General features: G+C 48.8%; 1 protein-coding gene across 1 annotated transcript in view; it reads right to left on the reverse strand.

The window, feature by feature from the left end:
• LOC139103655 (protein lozenge) overlaps nt 1–21,612 on the reverse strand; it is a 28,189-nt gene extending 6,577 nt beyond the window's left edge. The window contains exons 1-4 of the mRNA XM_070658550.1: nt 20,722–21,612; nt 20,245–20,475; nt 16,115–16,228; nt 11,227–11,538 (exon numbers count right to left, since the gene is read on the reverse strand). Of these exons, the coding sequence (XP_070514651.1) occupies nt 11,227–11,538; nt 16,115–16,228; nt 20,245–20,475; nt 20,722–20,977 (913 nt within the window). The 5' untranslated portion in view covers nt 20,978–21,612. The remainder of the gene's footprint in view (nt 1–11,226; nt 11,539–16,114; nt 16,229–20,244; nt 20,476–20,721) is intronic.
• Nucleotides 21,613–25,715: the final 4,103 nt, after the last annotated feature.

Below are 25,715 nucleotides of genomic sequence, written 5' to 3' on the forward strand. Positions count from 1 at the left end.
AATAATTCGATTGCGTTCCTCGAGATCGGTGGATCTCCCGTGGGAGTCGGGTAACCCGAGAACTCGCCGGGGGAACCGAGATCGACAATGCCACTGCCGCGCTCGACTTCAATGACCATCGGCAATTTTCGTTCGGTTGGTTTGCGTTCTCTCGCGCGTCTACCTCATCTTTCTCCCCCCTGGGCTCCAAGTCCATTCACCATCGGCCATTCATTCCGTCCGCGCGCATTCCTTTATCTCACGCTCCAGAACGCGCCATTCAACGCGCCTCCCCGGCCTCCGAATTTGTAAGAGGAGGAAATCTGTTTAGCGTAACGCGTCGGCCGCAGAACTTCGCCGTTTCGCACGCACGCATCGCGCGGTAATTTGTCCGCGGACAATAGGGCCGCGGGCTTAGGTGCCGAGAAAAAGGAGCTAATTGACGGATCTACCTCTTTCCATCGCCCGAGACCCTTCCTCCTTCTAGCGGCCAGGAATCATCTTCAGGTGCTCTCGTGGCCCTCTCGACATGATCCCTCTCGCACGTCCCTCTCCGCCTCTCGCACGTTCCCGCGCAATTTTCACGATGAATGAAGAGCGAGACGTGAATGGTGCGCGTCCGACGATGCGTCCGGAAATGCCGGGGCCTTAGACCACAGCGTGTTGTAATAATAACTGCTTATCGGGATTGCATAAAGATTCGATCGACAAAAGGGCACGATTAAAGCCGGAAATAAAACGTGTTAAAATAATCCCGCGATCGTATCCTGAATTGTTCGACGATAAAGAGCATTATTGCACGCTTTTGTTAATATTTATACCGCATATTTACTGTTTATCATACCTTTGAATAATTTTCACGATAAACTGTTATAATAGCTCGCGATAAATTTTTAATAAATAACGAGTGAGCGTCGAGGGCTGAATTTTTCGCGGGGAAAACCGCCGGGCAAATCGCCGCCGCGAGATTTTGCCGACGCGGCTTTCCGGAGTTCGTTCGCAATTCTGCACGCTAAACGTTTTCGCGGGACCGCCTCGAAAGTGGGCGCTGAAAGGAAGCGACTTTCAATTACGCCTCTTCGGTTCTGAAAGGCCGGTTACTTATTGTGTCTTTGAAAAGCGACGGAAAGGATAATTGAGGTAACAGTGCGCCCCGTGTATGCACATGTACTCGCATTCAGCGGTCCTTTCTTCACGTAATTTTGAGATCATTCTTTCTCCTCGAGACACCGGGATGAATCGTCCGTCGCACACGCGTTTTCTTTCTTTTTCTTTTTTTTTTTCTTTTTTTTTTGACTCGAGTTAGAAAACATCGCGGAACGTTATATATACTCTTGCTTCTTCTACGTTATAGAAAACTGTTTTACATGAAATTTTCGGTCATTTATCTCGTTTCGAAATGTTTAAACGAATCAGGGATACGTCGCTTCTCAAGTGAGGCGAGAAGGTATATCGCGATTTCTTTTTCCGTTCCGTGATCGCGACTGTCAAACGAATCTAGAGCGCGTCGAAAGGTGACCGGCAAGAAAGCGGCCGAGATAGAAGAGCTCAGATAAATCGGAAAGACCTTTCATCCGATGACACTGCTACTTCCAGGAATGACTTCTTGCCCGACCCGGAGGCACTACAATCTTACAGCCCCGGCCGCGTCCGGATCCGTTTAAATCGGTATACTCGAATCCCTCGCGCCGGGGGATGGTGGCAGGGTCACGGTAGCCCTTTCATTAGGGACCCGGGCCGACGCGACTCGCGTAGGTGGCCTCCAGCCCTTCCCCGGGATTAGTGAGTTTTCTTTCCCATTTCCGGAATTTTCAGGTAGACGTGGTGCACGCCCCGGTGTATCATAATTACGTCTTCACGGCAGCAAATCGTTTCAATTTTGACCAACAATTTACGTAAGCGAAACGTTAAACGCTGCACAGCGTAATTGGCAGCGCTATTAATTGTAGTAATTAAATAATGTTAATCAGCGTGCGCAGCTATCGTACGGATTTGCTTTGCGCTCGAGAGGCACGTGAAAATACCGTTTTCCTCCGATAATCCCGCGTTTCCGCCGCGAATTACTTTGCCGGAGCCGGCGCGAAAGCTGAAGGATCATTAATCAATTGATCACGCTCGAATCGTATCGTCGATTGGCTATCAATTAATCCCGCGAGAAAAAAGATGTGGCCGGAGAGGGTTCCGAGGTATTCTTGCCACTCGAGTGCGCGCCGCGATTCGGACGGGTCGTTGGCGATCGGTCCGCGATTCCGTTATTGTTTATCGGGCCTGAATTCTGTTGCGACAATGCCCGGCTGCTTCTTTGGCCGCAACCACTTTTTTTCACGCACGTACGAGTCCGTTTTCACGTTTCAGACCACACGGCAGCCTATACGAAACAACAAAAATCGCGTTTTCTTTCTTTTATTTTTTTTTTTCTCTTTTTTTTTCCTCGCAAAGTCATTGCAGTTCCCGTTCTATTTCATTTATAAATATCTATTAAATAGCCAAGCAGAAAAATACGGACGGACGTCTGGGTGAAATTCGCCGACGCGCATTGCCGATATTAAAAAAAATAAATAAGGACAGGTGAGACCTGTAACATTGCGAGGCAAAATGGGCACGATCAAAAGGAAGCAGCCGTGCCTTCTCGAGCGTGGATCACGTAACTACCTCCTCCGCCTGCTCTTGTCTTACCTCACGTTCCTTTTCTTCTTTCGTTCTCCCTGCGCGGAGCACTCTCTTTCTCTCTACGCGCCCATTCTATTCTTCGGCCTCTCGCACTCTCGCCTCTTCTTCCGTCCGTCGACACGATCGAGCCGGTGTACCGGCGATGCCACGAGTACAAGAATTTCGTACGGGAAAAAAAGACTGGGAGCACGGGGCTTCCTCCCGATCCTAATTCGTCTACCTCGCCTCGGTACTTCCGTTCACCACGTTTTAGCGTTCGCCCTTCCCACAAGGAGCCCTACCGTGTTTTTTTCAATTACAGGCGGGGTGCCCCGATCACCTCCAGACGCACGCGGTTCGCCGGCGGTACATCTCACGGAAACGCCGAACTTCGTAATCGGCCACTTGGCCGGATTACTCCGCCGATCTCGCAAGATCTTTCGGGCCGCGGGCTGCGTATCGGGGTCGAGGTAACTCGACGGGGTTACGTGACGACATTGGGATCCACGGAATTTCCGGCGAAATCGCGGTAGAAAAAAAAAAAAAATGGGAAAAAAGAAAGGGAGCCGAACACCGCGCGGGAACGCGCGGAATCCGCTCGGCCGGCGTTGAGATTAAACGGCTAATTTACGTTGTAGAATTTACGGGGGAATAACGTTATACCTCGACGAAGTAGCTAATTCGAATCGCATGACTCAATCGCAGGCGTCAACTATTCGGGCAACTTAATACTTGTAATATGATTCATGAAATCAAACTCGTTAGGCTCGGGGAGAGAGTTTCCTGTAGCGGCTTGAATAAGAGTATGCTAATTCGTTTGTGAGCATCTTCCGCGAACGGCAACGGGTTACGGGGAACGTGGTAGAACTTCAAATCCCGCCGGCGGTGACCGGGGCCGTTATTTACGATTTGGCGAAGTGGCGCGACGTGAATCGCGAACGACGTTAAAGAGTTCCCTTGCATAAATTGAGAAAAGTGGCATTTTCAAAATGACTCACGCCAGCCGAGGGAACGGCGAACTTAGTTGTAAAATAGAAGAAGGTTCGTTCTTACTGAGATACTTTCAAGGTTTTTGTCCGTGTGCACGAATGTTTCGGTGAAACGACGATCCCGATCGCCGTGAATCACTTTCTCGCTTCACTCGTCCGACATGATTCTTTCTACGATTCCAGCCGGCGAATCAACCTCGGATCGATTTGCCCGAGATCGCTCCTCGATCAGCTCAAATCGATTCGAATCGGTATTCTTGATTGAGGGACGTCGCGATTTTTGGCATCGAACACCCTTGCGTAATCCGCATCGCCTTGCGATGGCCTTGGATGCATTTTTCCATTTTATTTGCGGAGACTTCAATGATTATCTAAAAAATGTTTTTCGACATTGCGATTAAATTGCTATTAAATTTCGAAATAAATTTAATTATACAAGTTTTGAGAAAGATGTAAAAAAAATATCATCGTTAAATTATTTTAATAAAAAAAATCTTTTTGGTTATAATTTAAGTAATGCTATTTAAGCGTTGTTACTCACTTGTTCGGTGTGAATTTATAACGGATTTTTTGGTACTAAATACCGGAAGTTAAATCGGCAATAGAGAGCCGATGGTCAGAAAAGCGTGGGCAAAAGAAAGGCGGCCTGCAGCAATAGTCTGTCTCCAGTCGTCTGGAACTCGCGTCGATCGCGTGGGAAACCGATGGGTGCATCACGGCGAAGGGCTCGTTTTAATCAAATCTGCCCATTCTGCATGGCGACGTTTTATCGCGCTTCAATAGTCCCACCGGTACATTTTTATATCGTGAAGGGTCTAACCTCGAAACAACTCGCACTACACTGACAGTACACAGATCAACTGAACTGTGACGCAAGCCGCGAAACGCGAGTTTCTAGATACGGATCCGAGGCATCTATTGCGGACCAATCACTGCCCCGAACTCGACAGTGACAATTAATCGATTCAATCAATCGAATATCCAGTAATCCATATTCATTACGAATTCGCGACACATTTTTTATGTATGATTTTACGTATGATTTTAACATTTAACTAATATTTTCTATAATATTTAGCGTATAATTTTTTTTTATAACGCCTTGAATATTATTGCAGTTTAATCGGACGAAGTCATTGAGCTTCCGAACGCAAGAAGCTCGACATGCGCAGGCGCGTCAACGCGTCGTGTGCCAGATTTTCCGGATACAGCCATCATTCTTTCTTTCCCCCTGCTGACCCCCGACCGGCAACACCTTAGAGACGTCTCCGCGAGGAAGATCCATTCAAAATTGACCGACGACGGTGCAATCCTGGGGCATAGAGCTTCTTCTACCCGTGCTGTGCTTGCGGGGAGCATGTGAGATCGTCTTTCTTCCCTCTGAGGTAAATTCATATACGCGCGAATATATATTTATGGTACTCCTCTGAATCGCGTTCGCGCGCGTAACCGCGGAACGATTGACTCGAATCTACGTCGATCAAGCTTCAAGCGGGCTGATCGACGATTAATTTTAATGCCGCCGACAGCGTTTCTGCCGGGTCACGGAATTCTACGCATAACGCGTTACCGCTGCGTAGCGGGCGAGCAGAGATCGGTGGCTCGGACTGCGTAAGTGTATGCGTGCTGATTACATGATTGCGACGCGCATCGCACATTATGGTCGACCGTGCAGCGAGCGCGTCTCCGTACGCGTTGTAATATAATTTTTGCAGCGTGTTCGTGCCTGATTTATCGTCAACGTGCTAACATCTTCGTTCTGTTTCAGATCAAGAGAGGAAGCTGGTTCGACGGTTTTTTCTGAGAGTGCTGGATGATTGTGTCGCGCGATATTAATTATCCAGATGTATCACGAGTGTCCTGAGCGCCGAAGGAGAATCCGGCCCGACGTCCGATGCTCTGAGAGGAGGAGGAGGCTTCGGAGAGGCTCTTGCATCAGCGGAGCAACCCCAGGGTAAATATTACTTCCCTTTTTATACGTAATTGCCAGCGACAGTGAAAATTATTTTTAGTATATTTATCTATAGATATACATAGATATACATACATTAATATACATTAACGTACATTAATATGCATTAGTATATATTAATATTTTTATTTTTATATTATAGAATCGTCATAGCTGCGAAACTCCGCTGCTGCGCATCGAATTGGTGAGTCGATAAAATTTTATTTTATTCGACGTCTTCCCCTCTCTCTCTACCCCGTATTGCATCCAAGATTTATATCATTCGGGTGACAAAAAATTGAGATATCTCGGGACCGAAAGACCACCTTCACGCGTCGATCGCGCGAGACCTTTCGCCGCAGGTGGGCAAGATCGCCGGGACGAACATACTTTGCCAGTGGAGCTAATTAGGAGGCTATCTCCAGTCGAACGCGCCCATTTACTTTATCGCCGGTGATACGGCGGGAGATACGGCGATCCTTCGACGATTCTGGCGTAAAGAGAGAAGGAAGGATCCGACCGTGCTTCCGCCTATCTGCGGCCAAGTCCTTCGCCCGGTCGCGTACCGTCGAGAATACGTGGAAACGGAACGTCACGACTGCCCCGTTTATTATCGCGGTCTGGCTAAGCGGTCGCCACGGGTTTCCTTAAGCCGTCCGCCAAGTGTACGCCTGATTGGACGGACACGAAGGATGTTGTACCACCAGGATACGCGATAAACCGGCGGGCTGATAAAGTCCCACTCGGGTGCCGCGAAGGAGGAGACGGATTTCTGAAATTCCACTTTGCGGAAGGCGCTCGGTAAGATCTCCCGGCAGATTCGAGGATGTACGGAATCCTCGGCGAGTACATCGGAATCCGCGGCAGAAAGCTTTTCCGGACTTTCCAAACGTAGAAATAACGTCGTTTTTCAATTTCGCAGTCGGTTATTTCTCGGCAAATATTTTGCATAAAATTTTTTAATTATACGCAGTGTAGTAAGTAATTAAAAAAAAAAAGAAAAAAAAATCGTTTGCATTTGACCGAAGGTTTCTCTGATAAATACAACTGTGGGAAGTCGAGAAACGTTTTTTTTTTTTACAACCGTGCGGTCGAGCAACGTTTAGAAAATGTTACTATCAAGTCATTACGCAGTTCTATTAGCATTAGGTTTTTTTTTTTTTTAAATGCAAAACAGGCGTGCGAGAGTCAGTAAATGTGCACGGTTCGCACAGGTACACGGCGACGTTTCTAATTGGCGGGGACGCCATTTGCAGGATGTATTGCGAGATAAATAAATGCTAGGAGACTCGACTACGGAGCCGTGGCAGTCCACGACGGTGCCGACGGATTTACGAGTTTAATTAAGTTCTGCGGTCGCGTTTGTCATTTTGGTAGGCATCGAAGGCTCGTTGGCCAAGGTTCGAACTTCGGTTTCTTACGGGAGGGCAAGTTGCACGAAAGAAAAGTCAATCCCGCGTCCCTCGCGAATCTATCTACCTCGTAAAAATTTTCGACGAATCACCGCGGAACCGCTGGATGTACGGCGAACAAAATGCATTTCGGTACGTAAAATTGTTTCGAGGAAACTTTGAGACGAGACGAATAAACGTATTAAGCGCGCCGCTTCTTAATGCGTTGCAGATCCTTTCACATCCCGCAAACGATTTAGCGCGTGTTAATAACCTCGTGATAGAGCATGATAGGGGTCGCCGTGCTCCGAGGGTGAGTCGCGATAGGAGTGTGTGTGACACTTTCCTAATTGCCTTGCAACTTCCCGCCCTTTCCCCCGTTTAAGAAAAGCAGCCCTTATTCGCCGGCTTCTCGCGGGGGTGGCAGAAACTTTCGGAACAACCGGACGCGATCCTCAGCTTCCCGCTCGTGATGTTAACTTAATTATTCCGCGCGCAAGGAGCTTTACGCTCTTTGAAAATACAAATAACTTGCGTGCAACTTCTTACGCGCAGAAACGGTACGACAACGACGCGGGAATAAGAGTTAAATTACACCTTCGAGAGTTTTTTCTTTTTTTTTTTTTTTCAACAATTTGATAAAATTGCGACTGCGCCCGTTGAATTCACGGCAGTCGGATGTCGGTTAAAATGGGATATCGGAATTGGACTCGCCGTATAATGCGTACACGGCCAAGACCGTTCTCAGGAACATCGAAATAACGTTTAAGTAAGAGTGCCAGCTGCGGCAAGTAGCGGCGAGGAGGCGTAATAATCTCGTACAAGCGCGCACTAGGCTTCCATTAAGGTCGCGTCGGCAGCATTCTAAGTACTAACGAGTAAAGTGCACGGGGGCCGGGAACGGGGGGGAGGGAGTCCCGGGTACCGAGATTCACGGCAGGACAATCAGTAGGTGGGAAAAAATCCGCGGAACAGCCGGAAAGGTAGCCGCCGAGGCACGTGGGAACCGCGAGATCGGGGCCCTTTTCTCGCAGAGCCCTCTCCACGAGGAGCCCTTTCCCTCGGGTCTCGTGTAACGTCGCTCTCCCGCGCGCTCGTTGTCCTTTTTGGGCATTTTCTAGATAAGTACGAGCGTCCTGGTAAATAGGTAAAGAGCCGGGAGATGCGCGGCCCCTTTGTCTCTTTCTCGCCGGCGAGTAATACGAGAGATGATTTCCCTTCTTGCTAACTCGCGACAAGCTGCTCCTGGATTCTTCGGGGCTCACAACGCGAATTACACGCTTCTTAACTCCGAGCGTCCCGGTAGCCGGCCGCGCGTAGAAATCGCCGATCATTTAGAGGAGAGAAAGAGAGTCTCTCGTTGAGGATTATCGATATTTTTCGTTCTCTTCGTTTCGTCGCTCTGGTCCTTCTTACATTCGATCGATTTTTAAATCGTAAAACTTCTCGTCTATTTCTTTTATCGAGATTTTTTTTTTTTAACCGAACCCGATTCCTCGTTTGTCCCGGTCGAACGAATAATGTCCTTTTCGCAAGTCGCCACGACGCGTATTTAGGAACGTAGGCTTCATCGTTCTTCGACGATCAAACCTGTTGGAAGACACGGGCGATCTCTCTTCTCTCTTCATATAGTTTTCTCGGCGGAAAGAGGAGCTGGGAGAAGAACGACGGCGACGTAGAACGAAGAAGAGGGGACACGGGAAACGAGAGTCCGCTCACAACCTACGCGAGTAGACGTGGGGGCAGACGGAAGGAGTCAGCGCGGAATATACAATCAGCATGATTGTTTGACACCCCATAATCAGCGTCCTTACCCCTACCAGGCCGTTGCCGGCCTCGCCGTCGGTTTCACCCCTACCCGCCCGTTTCTCCTTTTCTCCCGGGCACTCCTCTCCATTCCTTTCACGTTGATATCACCCGGGGCCCTCGCTCTTCGGCCCCCCTCGGCCCTCATCTCCTCGGGGTACCCGCGCGGGGGCCTCATTACCCCGATCATGACTCGAAATGAGACTCGGCCGGGGCGGGGAAGAAACCGACACGGTTATATTATAAGAGACAGAAATAATGCTTCTCATTTTTTCCCGCCCGAGCGACCTCCGACGCGGTGGCGTTCGCTTCTTCAGGCAGGACAATGTACGCGGCGGCGTTTCGTGCTCCGATAAACCACACGTGTAGAAAGCAGGGAAATTTGTTTGCTTTAATCGAGAAAAACTCGGCAAAAATATATAACGCTCTTCTTGTCTCTAATTTATTTTCTAAACCACCGAGGGGGGAACGCGCGAATCTTATCAGTTTCACGTGGTTGCCGTTAGCATTTTTACTCGCACATCCGCGACGGAATTCCCAATGATTTCGCTTCTTCCACGGACTTTCCAGCACGTACGCGAGATTTAGAAAGCAATCGCGAGACGAAAGGAGATCGCGGGGGGGAACGAGGAGTCGGGGGAGCGAGCAGGCTCGATTTAGTAACGTCGCAAGCGAAGCGAGCAGAAGGTAAAAGGAAGAATCGCGCGAGCGAAGGGCAAAAACAACATGGATCCAGCTCCGGATCGATCGAGGAGCGACCGATCGATCCCTGGTATTACGCAGACGTGCGCGCGAGTCGTACGTGAGTGCACGGGCATGTCGGGTGGTGCCGTAGGAGAGATCCGAGTCGAAAAGAATCGCGCTAAAGACAAAACGAAGCCTCCGCTTCCTCCCTCTCCGGTCGGGAGGAAGAAGATTACGTTTCGACGCGCGCCTTGGTAATTTCGCGCCGCGTACGAGAGCGCATCGCGGCTAGGAACCGCTCATCAGGGAGGAAAGAGCGAGGTGTCGAATGAATGAGCGGCGAGCGGAACACCCGCCGGGTCCATTCATGCGGGGATAATGGAAGTGAAATGCATCGTTGGCTAATCCGACCTGATTCGGCGGCTGAGAAGGTATTTCCAGCCTGACGAGGTCGGCGCTCGCGCTCCTTTCGTCGCGCAATGATAAGCTTTGCGCGGATAAACGAGCTAATTACGACGATCGATCCACGGAAGTGTCGCGGGTGACGAGAAGTCACCGTCCGGAAGGTGACGGAGGACGCGAGATCGTAGAGGGAGAGAGGCGGCGAGGGGGGTCCGGGAAGAGAGCAGGTTGCGGAGGAGGAGATTAGGGCAAAGAGAAACCGCAGCGTAGCTTCAAAGAGGTCTCGCCAGCCAGAGGCGCGTCTACTTAACTTTGATCAGGTCGAGACCGCTGATGCGAGACGAGCCGTGCAGAAATAAAGTGCCTCGACCTTCCCGCCTTTTTGCATCCTAAATTATCCCGATAGTTCGAAATATCCGAGCGGGGCCTTACGAGAGACGGCCGCTTCTTTTTTTTTTTTTTTCGCGAGCCAGGACGAATTTTCACTGTGATTAAACGATCCAAAGTTATCGCGCGGTAATCCGCGGACAGTTTCTCGTCTTTCTTTCTTTTTTTTTTTTTTTTTTGTCGAGCGGAAAAGTCATCGCGCAGGAAAGTATTCTGGTGGACCTCGGCGGGATCATTCGCGATGACGCGCCGCGGGGAGGAGGAGAAGGAGAAGGGACTTTTTCCCCGTGTTACGGCGACGCAACGGTGCATCGGGAGATCGGCGAAGAGGGGAGATGGAAATGGCAGGTTGAATGTCGTTATTACGTTGAATTAGAGGGTGCAGAGCCGGAACGAGGTATGAAACTATTACCTCGCGAAACGGCAGAGATCTCCTCTCTCTCTGCCCTCCCGATCCGGGATCTCCGTCCCTCGGCTCCCGCCTCTTCACCCTTTCGCGACAAAGAACCGGGTGGGGTGGAGTGCGTGTCGAGTCGTTCTTCGCGAGGCATGTTGCGACGAGGAGAGCGCGAGATGATGATAGCGGCATCGCGGGTATTCATTGCGAGCTCGAAAGAGCAAATAAACCGGAAGATGTTTCCATTTAACACTCGGCCGAACGGCAAGTAATTTTCTAGCGAGATAAACGAGCCCGTCTAAGACAACATCTTCGAAAAAAAAAACCTACTCGTGATAAAAAGAGAAATTTTTTTTATAAACGTTTTTTATCGGTGAATTAAAAAATGTTGAATTTTTTTTGTGTGAAGAAACAGCTTTAAAATTGCGAAACGAGCGACAATTGAATTCGAGGGGAGGGACTCACATAGTTTACGTCGTGATAAAAATTTGCGCTGCTTAATTTCAACGCGCGGATGAAATTATATCAACTTCGCGCTAATTAGATCGACTCGGAAATACAGGATCGCATTGAAACGGTGTAAAAACTCACCGCCGTGCTGAGGACTGCGCTTGTAGCAATCCTGATGAACGGAAGAGCCGCCGGTAGCCCCGAGGTGTGTACTGGAAGCCGGCGATGCGGTCGGGTCGGTGTTGTTGGGGTTGGTGCAGGCACCGCTAACCGAATTCGTGGTGACGTTGTTGCCAGTCTGCTGGTCGTGTAAGTGACTGCCACTGTGATGATGGTGATGCTTATTCCTCCCGAAGGACTCTAACTCCCGCAGGTGGGACCTGAACGAGGTCGGCGCGTCGAGGAACGGTCTTTGTCCCAGACCGAGCGCGCGGAATTGCTGATGCTGCTGTCCTGGAAAAGAAATTTCGCGCGTAATTATTTAATATTCAATCTCGATTTATTTAAATTTCTCAATTACAAAGACGATCGATATATCGGCATTAGAATCAACAAGAAAATTTCGTTAGTTCGTCAAGAAAAAAAAAAAAAAAATAAATGCATTGCAGGAAGCTCTAATCCTTTCGACGACATTCGAAGTTTTGCGTCGCTTTGACACGATTCGGACACGCTGGAATCTCCAAATCGGGGAGATTGACCAGCACGCGTCTACGTCATTAGTCCAATAGAGCAGGGTAATGAAGAAACTCGACCTCTCTTCCCTTGATAGACTTCAATAGCATTCCTCGCATATCCGGGGGCCTCGTGGATAGACCGAGTCTCGGGCCAAGTATCGCCAGCGGATACATAACGCGGGTATTCCGATTCCCTATTACGTCGGATCCTAATACGTCGGATACATATTGTTACACATGACAATGCACATGATGCGGCATGTGCGCAAGCCGGCACGCTTACATAGTAATCGGCGCATCGGCGAAATGACGTTAGCTCGTGAAAGATTGCGTGTCGGAATTCTTCGGGAATTAGTCGGCAAGATAGGAACGCGAGATATATTTTTAAGCGCACCCTCGCGCGGTGAAGATTTTTACAAATTACACAATCAAATGTCAACATCTGCATATTAATGCCTGCAGAGAGAAACTCTGAGGTCTGCCCATTATCGATAGGCAACAGAAGTGGCACGTTTGCCTTTCCCGTTTCTCTCAATTTCCTCTTTCTCTCTCAATGGCTTTCGCGCGGCGGAGAAGAATGGGGGCCTAGGCGCAAATTGTTACTCCTCGGGAGTGGAAGGGGCAGAAAGGAGGAAAGGAAAGAAGAGAGAAAAGGAAGGCGCGATGACGCGGGGGACGGGGACGGGCCCGGGGAGCCGGAGATAAAGAAGGAGAGAGAAACACCTCCGGCCACGAGGGCGAACGACAAATAAAGTTCGACCACAAACTGCACGAAATTGTCGGCGAGCCCAGATGGTCAGCTTCAGTGCTCTGACCGATGCCTACAAGATTACTCCTTGCTACCGACTACCACGATCGGCCCGCGCCGGGAGATGCTACAAGCCGAGGAGCCCGTGTACGGGGTCCGGAGCCCCGCGCGGATCCCACGACTTCTCACGTACCGGACACCGATAATGCCCCCCCGAACGTACGGGAGCGTTACGCAGCGATGGACCCGCCGATGAACGGCAGACGCGAAGCTACGTCCGCAAAAAAGATTTCCATAAAAATGAACGCCGGAGAAACTCGGGGATACAACTCGTCGTCGGATAAAACGAGAGCTTCTAGACGCGTTAAATGCGGAGTAACGCGCGCGGGATACTGTAATCGCCTCTCGTGCAGTTCGACGGCAGTTAAGGCGCTCAGGAATGCGAAAGAGAGGACGGTGTCGTCGCGCAAAAGCACGAAAAGAAAAATTAAAAAAAAAAAAATTCAATTGCAACGAACGAGAATGATGGTGATATAACACCTTCAGCGATCGCCCCCCGCCTCGCGGGGCACGGATAAGCACGGGAGCGAGAAAGAGAAAGAGAGAAATGGCGAGACGGAGAGAGCAATAATTCCAATCTCCACGGCACGAGTGGTGGACTTATCTAATCAAAGTGTGGCGGCTGCGGGAGGACGGAAATAGCGCGGCTTTTTCCTCCTCTCTAATAACGGAGCCTCTCTCTCTCTCTTTTTCTCTGTCTCACTCCCTTTTTCTTTCTCTCCGCTCGTCTTACGTTCTCCTTGACGCCGGTGTTCGGCCTTTCCTAGATTTCGTTCTCTTTCGCTTCTTTTTTTTTTTTTCCTCTCTTTTTCCTCTGTTTCCCAACATCAATGTACGTCCACGTCGCATCCGCTTTTGACTTCGAATTCGTCGCGACGACGACCGGCAAGTAATTTTTCCAACGTTTACGATTACGCGTTTGGAGCGGAAGCCCCGCGGGATCCGCCACTTTTCGACGTCGCTTTATCAGGAGGCGGTCTTTAATCGGACCTCTCGGTCGCCGATAGAGCCTTCCTCTGGCCGGCATCGGGATCAGGAGCCGGCCGCGAGGGAGAATCCAATCGCGAAGTAGCCCGAGGTCCAATTTTAACATTTTGATTGACATCCCACCGAGCTGCCGAAATTGCCTCGTATGATTCCTTTCGTCGCTATCGGTTTTCTCGAAAACAACATTTAAGAGAACGTCGATTGGCGAGCGCGCGATTTTCCGAGAGATAAAGCGAAAACGTTGATTGAGCCCGGCGGTAAGAAATCGACGGATTGTTTCGCGAAATCCGCGTCTCTCTCTCGTGAGGTTTTCGAAAAGGTAGGGAAAAGAATAGAGAAGTAGCGCACGTCGCACCACGTGCCCGTTTTGGAACAAAAATATGGAAACAGCTGGGAATTTATTGTTCAACGTACCGGGCGATACCTCGTGCCTCGTATTAAAACAGAAAATTATCCCGCATATCTATGGCATTCTACTAATAAACGACATTTCAAATATGGATCAATTACAGGGCGAAACAAATTCAATTTCGACCTTTGACTGACAGCACCCATCTATCGATATCGTTTCACCCGCCTGCGTTTCGATGATTTTGGGCCACGGTGACGGGCAGCGGGCACTTTGTTCCGCGGACGCCTCTCCCGTTCTCGATTTATCTCTCCCGGTTCCATCCCTGCGTAACGCCGCGCGCTCCGCGGCCGTATCAGTTATTGGCAACTGACAAATCACTCGAGCACTACTTCGCGAAGCCGTCTGTCGGCGCGAGAGGAGGTCAAAACTGTCGTTCCGCGCTTCGATCTTCGGTCCCTCGCATAATTATTAAGAGCGCCCATTTTATTTATTTATTAATATATATTTTTCGAATTCGTTATATATCACGATTTATTAGAGGAACTCTCCCCGAGCTGTCGTCCTAGATGACAGGAGGGACCGCTCGAACTCTTTCGCTCGGCGTAGCGCGGCGGCGAATTACGAAAATTGCCCGATTATTGGCCACGTCGGTCTGCGGAGCGCGAGGGGGGATGATTTTCGATAACAAAAAGATCGCGATTATGCACGCAATAATGAGAGCCGGCAGGTGTCTGCGGGGCATCGGGGCGTCGCGCATTGTTGGCAGGACAATGAAAGCGCTGCCGGTTGTTTTGCTCGGGCCGGCCGCTCGTACACAGTCTCTGCATAGATTGTCTCCCCCGGGTGCGTGCCAGCCGACGAGGCACGCCATCGGGCGATCCCGTGTATGCAATATGTCGTCATGCGTGTTTCTATTTCGCGATGGGTCCGCGACACGTCCCTTTCGGGCTCGCAAAGGGCCAGTAGGTCGGCGACGCGAGCCGACGAGCTACGCAAGCCACGAACGAGCCTCTCGTTAGAAATTTCACCCACCGTTTGTCGATTATCGAGAATGACCATTATCTTCATCGTTACGAAGACGTAAAAAGCTCGGAATAAAATAGAATTTTTCAATGTCGCACACGATTTATCTATCTATTAATTTTTTTTTCCGGATTTCATGCCTTCACAGATATTAAGACTTTATTATTAAAATAATTAATAATTAAATTTCGGAATAATTTTTTTTTTCTTATAATTAGTGATATATTGTATGATAAACTGAACGACGGAGTTGTTCGACGGAATCAGGCGTCCCGTCAGGACGTGACGTGTTGAGCGCCACAAAGATACGAGCGGTCCGCGCGACTTGAAACTTTAACTTCTTCGCTAAAGTGCACTTTATGCCGGCTGGAAAATTGACGAGATTCACGCATTTTTGCACCTGGTCCCGGCTTCGACACGCGGCCTACGAGTCAAGCAGTAAAAACAACAGTAAAATCAATCACGCTCGACCATTAAAAAAAAAAAAAAGAAAAAAAAAGAAAAAAAAAAATAGCCGAGCCGGAGGGTGTACGCGGCGCCCTGCTTCCATCAATACTTTATACAACAAATGCGAAACGCCCGCAAAAAACTGCCGTTTTCGCGGTTAACTCCGCAACGGCTATTAATCTGATATCGAAATAACGACCATTTTTTTTTCGCTCGCCGCGGATGCATCCGAAAATAGGTGTCGGCTGGATCGCCGGGCGCACGAGCGCGCGATATCTCCTTCTGATCCCGAGGGGGAGGGACGGGGCTGCAGTTATAAAACCGAAGGGTCGGAGGGGGGTAAAGCCGCCCTGCCCTCTTCCCCCGTCGACTTTCGCGTGATTCTATCAATTTCGGGCAACCAGTAATGAATCCGCCGGCAGAATGTTTTAGTAATTTTTCGGGTGTTTCCGCGGCGAATTAGCGTAAGCGAGTTAGCGTATCCGGCGCGCACAAACGCACCCTTGTGAAAGCATTGTCTCCCTCCCGTGTGCGTGTGCGAGCACGCACCCGAGCGCGCGCGATACGCACGTCGACCACTGCATCATCGCGCACCATCTGCTCGGTAATGACCGCCCATTACCGCGTACAGGGACTTTCGTTGAATTATCGGTACATTTTCGGGGGAGGCCTCCGGCGCGGCGCCGAATAGATCTCGCGATCCGGGGCGTCGCATAAAGTGTCGCATGTTCCACTTACTCGTTTTCGATCGCGGCTCCCGCGGTCCATCGACGGTCACCTTAATCGCCCTCGTGTAGGTCGCTACCTGGGGTGGCGTCGTCGACACGGTAATGGTGATGCTGAAGCTCTTCCCTGCCACAAAGAGCGACATGTGAATTGTCCGCTTGAAGGGTTGCATTTCTCATTAATTTACTCTTCTGTATCGTTCAATCAATTTTTAAACGTGCAAATTAAAAGAAACACTTGAAACTGCAATCGCAGTCGCTAAGTATATAGAATGCAATTAACATAAAATTATTTTTTCTGAAAAACAAAAAGTTAATTATAAATAAAGAAAGGATTGATTTACGCGCGTCGTAAGTAGTTTATGCATGCCTATTAATCAATTAGAAACCAATAAACGTACTGCTTTCTACCACCGAGCGCGACGAGGGCGAGGCCCAATTTATAATTTGCAGCTTTGCAATTACGTCCGCGTCTATTAGATCTTAGTCTCGGTATTCTTAAGCGCGTTAAAAGGTAATAGAGGAGGAGTCGGATGCGCCGAGGTGGAGCGTCGTGTACATATATCATCGACGAAGGTCTGGAAGTTGAAGGCCCGGTATATTAATTCCCTCTTCCATAAACGTCCGCCGGAGAGATTGACTACGCGCTCTTAAACGGCCCATCGCGCGCTAATATGCATTCGGTTATTTGCCGCTCTTTCGCAACTCTTCCGTTAGAAGAGGCGGCCAGTTGTCCTTTCCCGATTGTCCCTTTCGAGAGGTCCGCTCGCGAGAGAAATTTACACCGGGGCCTCCCGCGTTATTTTTACGCTCTCTGGAATTGGAGGCAGAGTTTTAGGACGCGATAACTTAGCGAGAACAATTCGTATGGCGACCGCTCATCTCGCGGCGGAGGGAGGGGAAACTCGCCAAAGTTCCCTCCCCGGTGTCAAGTTGTCCGGCATGACGAAACGAAACGCGACCAAGACTGCTGTTTACGCCCGAAAGAGACGATACCTAACGCGCCGCGGACATGCAATCGTTTGTGTTGGCGTAAATGTCAACGATTTGTAATTGTCTCCCCTTGGTGCGCCCGGTTCCACCTCGCTGTGTCTGTCAACATGATAACCGGCATCAAACACCGCCGACCCCGCGCCATTCTCCCAATCCCCCTTCCGCCCCCGCGGGAGCTGCAACTGACTGCAGAGCTACATGGCGTTATATCCCAGTTATATCGCAGTCCTCTCCGCTCTTTCGCGATAGAGTCAGCCCGCTGCACCCCGCGGTTCCAGGACACCTCCCGCGGCCGTCATTGCCATCGTCATCGTTCATCTGTCGCGCGCAAAGAGCCCATCGTTTTCGAGATGTCGATTCGAATTTTTGCGTTAAACGGCGGTTTCTCCATCGTGGCCCTTTTTTTTTTTTTTTTTTTTTTTTTTCGTAAAAATAGACGACTGCTGGACAATATCAACTCTCGCAAATTTTTCTAAAAGAACTCATTGTCGGTCCTCCGGGAATATCGCGTTAAATCAGAAATGATCTCGCGAGGTGATAGGAAGTTGCTCCGAGACTCGTCGCTAAGAGCGGGAAAATCTCGATTGAAAAATCGCGGAAAACCTGGTGGGTCAGCGAAGTCGCGATAGTGGAAGGAGGAAGGGTCGCGCGTTGAACTGGAACCCCTCGCCCCCTTTCCCGGCTGAGTCCATCGCATTTGGGGCTAATAATGCCGCACAGCCGACTCCCCTCTCCGGCGCCCGAACCTGCGGTTAATACTCGATGATGGGAACGGTCATCTGCAGAGACAGGACCCAGCCTGTGCATTCGCGAACGACGGGCGGACGAGCGGACGGACGGGCGGATGGACGGACGGATGAACGGACGGACGGACGGACAAAACCGGGCCACGCGTATGTGGCACCTATATAACGTGCAGCATCACAGCTTGACTACTCATGGATCTCCCGTGTGTCTCTCCCCCCGTGTGTGTGCGCGTGTCGGTGCGTTGGCAATACACCGACGAGACGAGATGAGCGCGCCAGCCCAAACCGCCCACACACAACCACCCGAAACCACTCGAAACCGTCCGTTAATACTCGCGGCGACGGGCGGCGGGGACGAGATCGCGTAGGGCTAAGCGAGCATCGGCGCCACGGGGGTAGAAAGGTTAAGGGGGGTGCGGGCGGGCGAAGGGAACGCACGTCGGTGGTAGGGACGGAGCGGAGGTCCCAGAGTCTCCCAACAGGATGTCTCTGCAATTGTCAAATAATTACTATCGGTGGTAATTTCAGCCGTGTCGATATAGACTGCGGTATATTACTAATTATAGGCACGGGCCGCTTTCGACCCCGGCGATGATGATGAAACGACCGTCGTCGTTCCGGCCGGTCCTCTTCGATTCGAGGCTACTGCATCTCGTTTTCTTTCCCGACGGGTCACCCCGGAATTATCCGCGAGCGCGCGATGGGCGATAATGCACCGCGGTAATTTCTAAACCGTCGCGAGCAGGTCGACGGTTTCGCGCGACGTTCGCGATTTAGTTTTAACGAAGAGAAAAATGATCCGCCGGCCGGGCTGCGGTCGCTTCCTTTTTAACGCGGGCTGATTAGAGGTAATAAACCGCGAGCCGTGTAATCGACGCGCTGTAATCTCTTACGTGACAACGGAAGACACGTGTAAAAGCAATTTCCATCGGGCACACGTACATACCGCCGGAGGAAATTGTGCGGTGAGAAAAATCGTCCACGGGGAAGGGATATCGGCGCTCGCGAAGTCGCCGAAAAATAATCTCGTCGCGTTCGGCGCCGCGCTCGCTCTTTTTAATCGAGAAGCCCGGCGGCGGCCGATTTTTCGTGGCCTCGCCGTTTTATAAATCCTCGCTGCAATTTCTTGAATCAGTTTGCCGGCCGATGCGATGCAATTCAATCAAATTAATAAGTCGCGGAAACAAAACCCCGATGATAGGAGGGCCGGCTCGGCCCGATGGCGGTGGCCAGTATCAACACACCGAGAGCGGTTTGGTCAATCGCCGAAATTGAGTATTATGGATTATCGGGGAGAGATTGAAACGGCCAAAAAAAATATATCTATATATGTATATATATATACGCGCGTGTATGACAACGAGCCGAAAAACGGACAAAGGGACCGAAGGACTTCGGGCGAGGGAAGTGTCTCTTTCGCTAATTGACTCCGGGGACCGATGCACCTGTGCGCCAGGAGAACGAAAATCGCTGACCCTGCACTTCATGATCAAATCAAATGAAACATAGATGACACGCCACGGGACGAATATCCCGCCGTGTACGAGCAGTCCGGCCCGTTAATTCATAAACGCGCCCTCCGCCGGATCATGGGGTGCAAAATGCATTTGTAGGCTTTGACAAAGCCGCCTGCTGATCCGTGAATAATTATTATAGGCCGGAAAATCGATATTTCGAGAACGCAAATGAGGTCGAATCGGCATGCATCTATAAAGGGTCCGCGAAAAAAGAAAGCCCGCGACTCAAGATGTTATATCTAATATATAAGTATTTTTTAATTATTTTTATCATATTATAATTATCAGAAAATAATTAATTACGTAATTTTTTATGATAATTTAGTCAATTTAGTTAATTACGATTGTTTAATATTTTTTAAAAATTAATTTTTCTTGCGCCCCGAGAGATGAGAGTTAATCGTAAATTAAACAAGTCAAGAGAGCGTCGATCGACGTCGGTTGATTTTGGCAAGTCATCCGCTCCGTCTATATGTCTATATCCGTTGGATGATTTCTGATTAACGGCCAGTTGTTTCGAATGCTCGGTTGGGGCTTGCGGCAGACATCGAGTAATGACTCTGGGGGCGGCGGGAGAGAGCGGGAATTCGCGAACGGGGACACGGGAATAGAACAAGGGTGATACGTTGATGATGATGATTACAATAACCGTGATTTTAGAGGGCTGGAAATCGCGGCACGCGCTTTTCCCCATTCCTAATGCACCGCGCTACCGATTTCTCTCATGGAGCTCGGCATGATCAAAGGTGTGGTAAATCCGTTTCGAAGGGATAATTAGAATATGTTTTCTTTAACGAGGCGCGCTGCGAAACGTGTTTTTTTTTCGAACAGAAGAATAAATTAGAGAGAAAAAAATATATATAGCGATTAAATGTAAAGAAACTAACCCCTGCCGCTCCTACCGACGAATCTGAGGTCGTTGAATTTCGCGACCTGGTTCTTCATCAGCGCGGTGGAGTTTCGCAATTCCGCGCAACAGTTCTCGTCGTTCCCAGCGCGAACTGTCACCAGTGTCCCGTCGCCGACTTCGCCGAGAGCGACCACTTTAAATGCCACCGGGAGCGTTTTGTTTGACCGCCAGTGCGTCGGCAGTTGGCTGCACAAAAAATACGGCGAGCCTGAAACAGAGAATTTCGTTCCACGTGAAACTCCGCTCCGGTCCAGTTCGAACCTTTTGGCGCGACAACATTACGTCGTTATTCGAGCGAAAGAGTTAACAATACGCGCGCAAATAAAAATCTTTATACGATCTATGATAATTAGAATCGAAGGTACGAGTAAAAATTAATTTTCGCCTGATCAGTTTGCTTAATCATCTCCGGTGCTCCTTCTTTTAATTAATGCCGTTAATTGAAATTACTGACCTGTCCGGACGAGTTCCCCGGGGTGTTCGGCCTGCGCCTCGCCGACGAGCCTCTCGGTCCACCATAGCTCGCCGACGGCGGCACTCTCGCTCATTTCGCCGCCTCCGCCCGCGGCGTCGGCGTCGTCTACCTGGTGGTACCTACTGCTCACACCTTGTAGCGGCGCCAGGGAGGGACCGCACGGGCCGGCGCCTTCGTGAGATCCAACGGTGCCGTAATTCTCCCCGCAGCCCACGGAACCCACCGGTAGATGCATCCCATCGGCCAGTAGCCGCCCCTCGTCGCCCAAGCGCTCACCCCCCGGCCTGGACGTCGTGGCTCCGCTCGCTTCGCAGACGGAGGCGACTTATCGTCGTGCCTCGCTCCTATCGGCCTCCGCGGGTCTCGCGCTGCTCGTGATCGGGTCGCTCGGTCGTTTTCTCCTCTCAGCTGGCCCGATTTTCATCATCGCCCGGCGAGCTCACCGCCGCGAACTCGGCGCGCCGGATTCGCGTTCCACCTTTGATCCACGATCGATGCGACGGCAGCTGCGTTCTTCCCGAGCCTCGTGGTGTACCGTTGCACTTCTTGCGCGACACGCGACCGGCAATTTCAAACGCATTGTCACTGTCCGCCGCGGACGATTTAATTAATATTTTAGTAGTTCAAGTTGTCACCAGCTCGTTATCACATGAAATTTTTATCTTCGTCTACGTGTCTTTTTTGAAACACTGTCGCACTATTAGACCGCGAACATTGTTATTTCTACGGATTGCCCGATGACGCGGGCGACGGTCTCTCGGTTAGTTGCACTTGAACGTTTTCTCTCGGGCCAAGTCATGATCACGACTGTTGAGTAGGCGGCTATCGGCTGACGATCCTCTCGCGCGGACGTCAGTCGCGGTCGACGGTGCGCGACGTAATGCCGCGCGGCTCGGTGGACCGCGTGTTCCGCGCGTAAGCGGCCCGGGGACGGCCTAAGCCCCGCGATCCTGGACCCCCGCCTCCGCACCTCTGCCCCAGGATCGACTTCCCCTCCTCGGTGGCGGGAAGAACGGGCGCTGCGCTCCCACCACGCCGCCCGCTCCACGTCGCGCTGCTTTTCGCACCGCGATCTCCACGACGGAATTTGCGACGCGGTGCCCCTCGACGGCGACATTCTAGGCCTCTATCAGACGAAATAAGTTTGGTAAAATAATATTAAATTAGAAATTAAAATGGAAATAATATCGGAGTTCGACAAATCGAAGTAAAAATCGCTGAATTAAGTGCTGACTTTTTTCACTCCTGGTTGATTAAATTCCACGTCGGTCTCTAATTTAATTTCTGGTTAGGATATTGGTGATAAGGACTTCACGTTGACGTCTGAAAATTTTCCAAATTGCAGATCGCTACGCGTAACGGGATGTACGTTGGGATAAACTGGCGGGATTTCCCGTGCGTCAGCGCCGACGCTTAGATTTTCCCTTATTTTCCGAGTAATTAGCGATTTTACGCAATTAAGTTCGCGCGATCTAGATTGCAATCTTGGGATTAAAGATCTGGAAAGTTTTATACTCGTTTATGTACGAGTTTTGATACGCCGGTTCATGGTGTGTCGTCTGTAGAACGTAGTTCAGGCGATGATCAGCCACCTCTCCGGCGAGGAGGGAAGTGCCGATAAAATTATCGATGTTATCGCGTAATTTCTCAGGACGGTCCAGCCTCCTGGTGGCCGCGATATGACGAATGCCAGCCTTCGAGTAAAGCTTCCCTCTCTTTGCTTTGCACAGTGGAAACGTACGTGGAGGTAGAACGCACTTTGCGGCGATAATGAAGGCAAATCTTCCATTAAACTTACTCGTTATAACGTGATTTAAATTAAAAATGTTGGGACATTTTTTATTTATATTTTACATAATTTTGAAAATAATTATTATTTTGTGCTCTGCTTTGGAAAAAGAAAAGAAATTTTTTTTTCTCTCTTTTATTTTCTGCGACTTTTAATATACGTTATAAAAAATTCATTAACGCGTGTATTAATTAAGGATACGATTGGGAAAGTTTTCTACGAAAAGTCATCTAATCGCGATCCAAGGGGGACCAAATGTTTCGAGGGACAAGTACCTTTTTAATTTATAGATATATCGATGTATTGTCTACTTTCTTTCTCTCTTTCGTGCAAAATCTCAGCGACACAGCATCCGACCAGGCAATGGCAAGGCGTAACAAGTGTCTGTGTGACGTCATTCTGCTTTCTGGAGGCGGAGCCTCTAGTTGCGGAAGCGGGTAGAGGGGTTAAACTCTCCCGTATCATACACCGCTCGCCCCACCTCCACTGTTTTGTTCCTTTGTGCTTCCACCGCTTTCCACCTGCTCCCCCCTCGAAACCCCCTTTTTCTCCCGCGTGGAAGCTTGAATCTCGGTGCTTCTTGTTAGAATATTAAAATAGCGGCTCTCGAAGAAACTTCTTACCGATCGGCCATTGCGTTAATTAAATAATTCTCAATTATTAGGAAAAAAAAAAAAAAGGAAAAAGACATTTGGCGGCTGAACTCCGTTGAGATCGTTCGGTTTACTTCCAATATCACGTATTTTTTTAAATTTATTGTTAGGAAAATAATAAGCTATCCCACGTCGCGCTATTTTAAATAACGATAATTCCATTACATGGAATTAATTCTGCAATTAATTCTTGGACGTACAAACGTCACGAGTAATGAGTCAGATCTTATATGCTGGTGAGCGCCTGGACCACTTCGGGCCTGCCGAAAACTCGCGGCCGCAAGACGCTGCTGTTTATTGCACTGTGGTCCGCGTCGAAACGTAATCGAGAAGGCAGATGCGGTTTGCCGAGTTCGCAAGAATATAGACGATTAACCCCGTGGACGTGCTCCTTGGGGCATGGGGGTGAATTTATCAATCGCTCGCCTATCCGCGTCGCGAGACGCTCGGAATCGCCGCAAAAATCGGCACTACGATCAATCGTGAAACCGCAACCGCCACGACCGCATTATTCGTATGTTGTACAAGTAACAACATGTACGGGCACGAATTAAGACGTTAACTATATCGAATTCTCTCTCCCGTCGGTCGCAAGTCGAACTTCAGCTAGACGCGCCAATTGCTGCGTGCATATTAATTTTTAGAATAATAAAGACGTTTAAGACAGACTAAACGAGCGGTTAGAATATTAATCTTATTCGGTATATTAAATAATAATTTCAATTATTTTGAATGAAATATATTTTATGAATAAAGAAAACTGTCGGGAATAATTAATGTAGCGATATAAATTCAGCGTTAATTTGATTTACGCTTCGTCCATGTCGAACTGAGAAAAGACTCGGTGAAACGCTGCTCGACTGCGACAAGATTATGCCCGACGGTTTTAGGCGGTATTTGAGATAACAGATTAACAGTGACCAAAATAAATAAAATGATCTTTTGACGCGCTTTTATCATCGTGACGGTATCGCTCGGAGCCACTTCCAGCGCCACCGGAAAAGCTTACAAGACCGCCTTATCGTTGATTGCCTTCTCAGAAAAGCATCGGCTTTTACGAAGAATATAATTCTCACATGTTTCACGATTTTTTTTAACAGTTGCGATAATAGTTTTCATTTTTATTCGGGAACTTATCTCAGTAAAAAATTCAATTTTTTTGGATTATTTAATTATTAATACTGTAATTTATTAATTTCGCTCCTCGTCAATTTTATTTCACACAAAATAAATTAAAATAAACGTCACGTCTTTACGGAAAATATAATATTCTTAGAGTATTTGTTTCGCAAATGCTCGCACCTTTTTCGGCGCAAGACTTAACGATGAAAGGGCGGCTTCTGTTCTTTCGGCGGCGTGTCGTTAGGCATAAGTTAATTTGCCTTCTACGCGAAAGCCGAGCTAATGAACTATAAATAAGGGAGGAATACTTGTGCCAAGTGGACAGCCGCACTTACTGACCCTTTGTAATTAAAATCCCGTCCTAAATCAGGACTAGGGATGCGATTAGACGAGGATCGTTCCTGCTCCGTCAGCTTACCGGCAAATCCACCGCGGCCCTTACATATTTGAGCACTCGTCTCCCTTAATTCTTACGCGTGTATCTGCATTTGTGAAATTTTTATCACGAATTAATTTTCACGAGAATTATAAAACTGCCTAAAAATTTAATTGAAAAATTTAGTATAAAAAAAAAATTGTAATTTAATTAGCGACACAATTAATTGCAACTTAACGCGAGTCTTTACCCAAACTGATTTAATGGAAGCCATTTTCTAGTCCGACAATTTAGGACCATAACGGCAAGTACGTCGTGATACCAGAAAGATTATTATTTCGGAACGGGAGCAAATAAAAACGCCGTTTGTTCGTGACTATGCGGCGTGATTCTTTTCGTTTCCGTTTCTGATATCATTCGAGTTTCGTTAATTCGGTTGCGAAGCGTGCAGATAATAATCCTTTTGCGCAGAGCACGCGATAAAATGTGGGGGGAAGGAGGTGAGGGGTATGTAGAAAAAAAGATTTGCCGGATAGATGGTGCGAGGGCTGATACATAAAAACTTTATACATTATTCTTGTATCTTTGAAGTAGCCAAAATGGGCAGAAAAATAGATATTTTTACGTCAAGCAAAAATATTCATATTGACGGTATTACGAAATAAGACAAGTGCAGTATTATTATATTTATAAAATTTTAATATTAAATATTACATTTGTAACAAATTTTAGAACGCGTGAGTTGGATGATTAAGTTCGATGTAATTCCGGTTACAAAACTGTTGATTAATTAATTACGTATACGAATTATGGGTATAGAGTACCTGCAGAATAAAGCTCTCGCTATCGACGTATTGGTTATCGGGCACGTTCTGATTTTATACAAGTGATATAATTGTGAGACAAACTGCGTCGGGTAAAACAGCGGCGCTTTACCGTGAAATATTAACGCTTAATTAAGATCGTCCTCGAAAAGCCTCCCTTCCGTTTTATTCCACCGTTTGAGGGATAAGTGGCGCGGGCGATAAAAATG

Source organism: Cardiocondyla obscurior, linkage group LG06 (genome assembly GCF_019399895.1).
Source record: "Cardiocondyla obscurior isolate alpha-2009 linkage group LG06, Cobs3.1, whole genome shotgun sequence".
NCBI lineage: Eukaryota > Metazoa > Arthropoda > Insecta > Hymenoptera > Formicidae > Cardiocondyla > Cardiocondyla obscurior.